Source organism: Medicago sativa, chromosome 6 (assembly GCF_051527215.1).
Source record: "Medicago sativa cultivar Bolivia chromosome 6, Bolivia_mono, whole genome shotgun sequence".
NCBI lineage: Eukaryota > Viridiplantae > Streptophyta > Magnoliopsida > Fabales > Fabaceae > Medicago > Medicago sativa.
Genome location: NC_140754.1, coordinates 67,756,874 through 67,761,139, shown reverse-complemented (window position 1 = coordinate 67,761,139; position 4,266 = coordinate 67,756,874). Strand labels below are relative to the sequence as shown.

At 38.8% G+C, this 4,266-nt stretch overlaps 1 protein-coding gene across 1 annotated transcript; it reads left to right on the top strand.

Annotated features, from left to right (window-relative positions):
• Positions 1-2,413: 2,413 nt before the first annotated feature.
• On the top strand, positions 2,414-3,796 carry LOC146916488 (uncharacterized). The gene has a single exon (XM_085721654.1). It carries the CDS (start codon positions 2,414-2,416, stop codon positions 3,794-3,796), a length of 1,383 nt encoding a protein of 460 aa, XP_085577780.1.
• Positions 3,797-4,266: the final 470 nt, after the last annotated feature.

The following is a 4,266-nucleotide window of genomic DNA, read 5'->3' as shown; positions in this document are numbered from 1 at the left end:
AAGGATCAAAATCGAGTAAAATCCGTAAATTAACAAGGAAATTCACTTTACCACCATTTTGGCCGTTTTTGAAATTTCTAAAATCAACCATGGAAGTCGTAGATATACTCGTTAGATTTCCTAAGAACTATTACATGCTTCGATTCGATAAGGCTAGGCCACTTTATGCCCTTTTTAGTGAAAGAAAAATGGTCAAAAACGAGTAAAATTCATAAATTTACAAGGAAATTAACTTAAACCCCATTTTGGCCGTTTTTGAAAATTCTAATATAAACCATGGGAGTCGTAGATATGCTGGTTAGATTTCCTTGGAAATATTACATGGTTCGATCCGATAAGGCTAGGCCACTTTATGCCCTATTTAGTGAAAGAAAAAGGATCAAAATCGAGTAAAATCCGTAAATTAACAAGGAAATTCACTTTACCACCATTTTGGCCAAATTTTGAAATTTCTAAAATCAACCATGGAAGTCGTAGATATGCTCGTTAGATTTCCTCGGAACTATTACATGCTTCGATTCGATAAGGCTAGGTCACTTTATGCCCATTTTAGTGAAAGAAAAATGGTCAGAAACTAGTAAAATCCGTAAATTGACAAGGAAATTAACCTAACCCCATTTTGGCCATTTTTGAAAATTCTAAAATCAACCATGAAAGTCATATATATGCTCGTTAGATTTCCTAGGAACTATTACATGCTTCGATTCGATAAGGCTAGGCCACTTTATGCCTTTTTTAGGGAAAGAAAAAAGGTCAAAAATGAGTAAAATTCGTAAATTTACAAGGAAATTAACTTAACCCCCATTTTAGCCATTTTTGAAAATTCTAAAATCAACCATGGAAGTCATAGATATGCTTGTTAGATTTCCTAGGAACTCTTATATGGTTCGATTCGATAAGGCTAGGCCACTTTATGCCCTTTTTAGTGAAAGAAAAAGGATTAAAATCTAGTAAAATCCGTAAATTAACAAGGAAATTCACTTTACCACCATTTTGGCCGTTTTTGAAATTTCAAAAATCAACCATGGAAGTCGTAGATATGCTCGTTAGATTTCCTAGGAACTATTACATGCTTCGATTCGATAAGGCTAGGCCACTTTATGCCCTTTTTAGTGAAAGAAAAATGGTCAAAAACGAGTAAAATTCATAAATTTACAAGGAAATTAACTTAACCCCCATTTTGGCCGTTTTTAAAAATTCTAAAATCAACCATGGAAGTTGTCATACCTCAATTTTTGACCTAAGGTCCTACATTCATGCACCGTTCGATCCTGATTAGTCTTTGACTTTTTAGTGAAAAATCGACAGAAATGGCGACTTCACTGGGGACATCTTTTGAGGGTTGAGCCTAACTTGGTCTTATTTAATTTTTGTGCTATAACTTGCTTAAAAAATCAAAAAACAAAAAATAAAAGATGGAAATCCGTGTATATATTTGTTCATCCTTCTTCTTTCTCCTTTCTTAAACGTGAGTGGTGAGATAAGTCCTACACCCGGGCTTGAGGGAACATTAAGATAGGATGGTGATATAATCAAAGTGCTATTCCAAGAGTAATCTTGAGTGTTAGTACATGTGATAATCCCGCTCAATGGAGGTTCTTGGAGGTAGTACTATGTTGACATGAGTAATCGTGTTTGGCACTATTACTTTCAAGTAACCGTCGAAGTTGAGGACCTTTAGTTACCTTTAACTCATCTTGGCCTTTTAGGACGTAGTGCGGTGGCTGATCAAGAGTAATCTTGAATTAGTTGATACGCGATACTACACCCAAACGAGACTTTCCTACGAATGTCATTGGAACAAGAGTAATCTTGTAACCCGATAATATTTGGAAGTGGTTGCAGACTTTGGGAACTTGGTAGAACCCTTGTTACAAGTACAAATGAAACCATAGTCCTTACCAAAATGGCGTTGTTGCCCTTGACTCCATCATCATGGACCTAACCTCATTATGTTTTCTTCGTTCTTTAGCATAATCATGCATACATGCATACATTCATTAACTTTTTTCTCATTAAACATTGAAGGACTTAGATAAATCTTTGTAAACATCAGAGGTATAGACCTTGTAAAGAGGGACACCAAGGAATACAATTTCAAAAGTCTCAAACTAGACCTTAGCTTTGTCAGGGACTTTGTCTTTGGCATTTCTTTTGAGGGAACTGTTTTCGACATTTCAAATTATCAAATGAAAAATATTCCTTATGATGTTTACAATTACTTTGACAAATCCTTCGAAAATGTGTGTCTATTTTTGCATAACATCATGCATCATCGTGCATTTCATGGTCTCAATTCTGAGTCTCACAAATTTTCCTTCTCCATAAAAGGTCAACCAATCTCAAAAGTGTCATGGCGTCCTCGTCCGAAACCAACTCGCATGTACAACACTCGAGCAATCATAAAGAGAAGATGGATTTTCTCGAGCAAGAAAATCAATTGCTTCGGGAGGAAATTGCAGCCATGCAGACCAAGATGGACGAAATGACTGAATTGATGAAGACACTGACGGTTGCTCAAGCACGTCCTCCTGCTCCTCCTATCAGGACTCAAGCCGAAACTGTTTCTATTGGCCCTGAATGGATCTTTTGTGCCGATACTCCGGAGTACTCTGCTCCACAACGTTCCATGCCCTGGTTCCCGCCTCTTACTGTTGGCGAAATACTTCGTCCCATTGCTTGTGAAGCTCAGATGCCTACCCATCAATATGTAGCTCATGTTCCTCCACCTCCTATGAGAACTCCTCCAGTCTCTATGACCTATTCAGCATCTGTGATGCATACCATTCCACAAGAAGAAGAGCCCATCTACTATTCAGGGGATATGGAAGCCTATGATAGAGTGAATGACTTGCAGCAAAAATATGATGAAATTCAGCGAGATGTGAGAGCCCTCCACAGGAAGAAAATATTTGGGAAGACTGCTTATGATCTTTGTTTGGTGCCAAATGTTCAAATACCCCACAAGTTCAAGGTACCAGACTTCGAGAAGTATAAGGGAAAATCCTGTCCTGAGGAACATCTAACAATGTATGTGAGAAGAATGTCTGCCTATTCCAAGGATGATTCAATCCTTATCTATTTCTTCCATGAAAGTTTGGCTAGTCCTGCCTCAAAATGGTACATGAATCTAGATAAAACAAATATCCAAACTTTTCAAGATCTGTGTGATGCTTTTGTGGAGCAATACAGTTACAATGTGGATATGGCCCCAGATCGAAGTGATCTACAAGCTATGACTCAGGGAGACAACGAAACGTTCAAAGAGTATGCCCAGCGGTGGAGGGATACTGCTGCCCAAGTCAGCCCGCGCATAGAAGAGAAGGAGATGACCAAGCTCTTTTTTAAAACTCTCAGTCAGTTCTATTATGTGAATATGGTCGGAAGTACCCCCAAGGACTTTGCTGAGATGGTTACTATAGGTGTACAGTTGGAAGAAGGAGTCCGAGAAGGACGACTGATCAATGAAAGTGTCCCTGCTGGCAGTTCAAAGGAGAAAGACCAGGGAGTGAATATGGTGAAAGGGCAGCAAGTCGATCCACATCGCCAGGCCCAAAAAACGCCGCAGTATGACCCGATTCCTATAAAATATGCGGTTTTGCTTCCACAGTTGCTCGAAAAGAATCTAGTCCAGACCAAGTCGCCTCCTCCGGTGCCAGCAAGATTGCCAGCATGGTATAGACCTGACCTTTTCTGTAACTTCCATCAAGGGGCACCTGGCCATGATATTGAACATTGTAATGCAATGAAGAAGGCAGTTCAAAATTTGATCCGGACCAACCGCCTGACCTTCTAAGACCTAACGCATGGAGTGGTTAGCTGTAATTGGGTCGCTGTTGACGTTCCTTCCGCTACTTATTTGTTCAAATAATGTTTGTTTGTTGCTTTTCGCATTTTAAAAAAAAAACATCCTCTCGTCCTGCCCAAGACGAAAGTGAGCTTGTTTAGGGCTTTTTGCTTCATGTATTTTCCATCATTAATAAAAAGGTCGTTTTGATCCCGACTTTGTTTTTTATTTTGTGCTTTTCTGGAAAAATGGTATTACAAAAAAACCAAAAAATTCTATTTTAATCATTCTCAAATACCTGCATAGTCATAACTTATACTTACTTGTCAAAATCAATAATCAAATCATGCATTAATAAACCCGTTGAACACATTAACCATGTACTCTCTTCCAACTTTGAGTTCCCTGTGTCCGAAGCTGAAGAAGGGAATGAAGAGATTCCCGACGAGATCTCTCACATACTGGGGCATCTTGGCCGT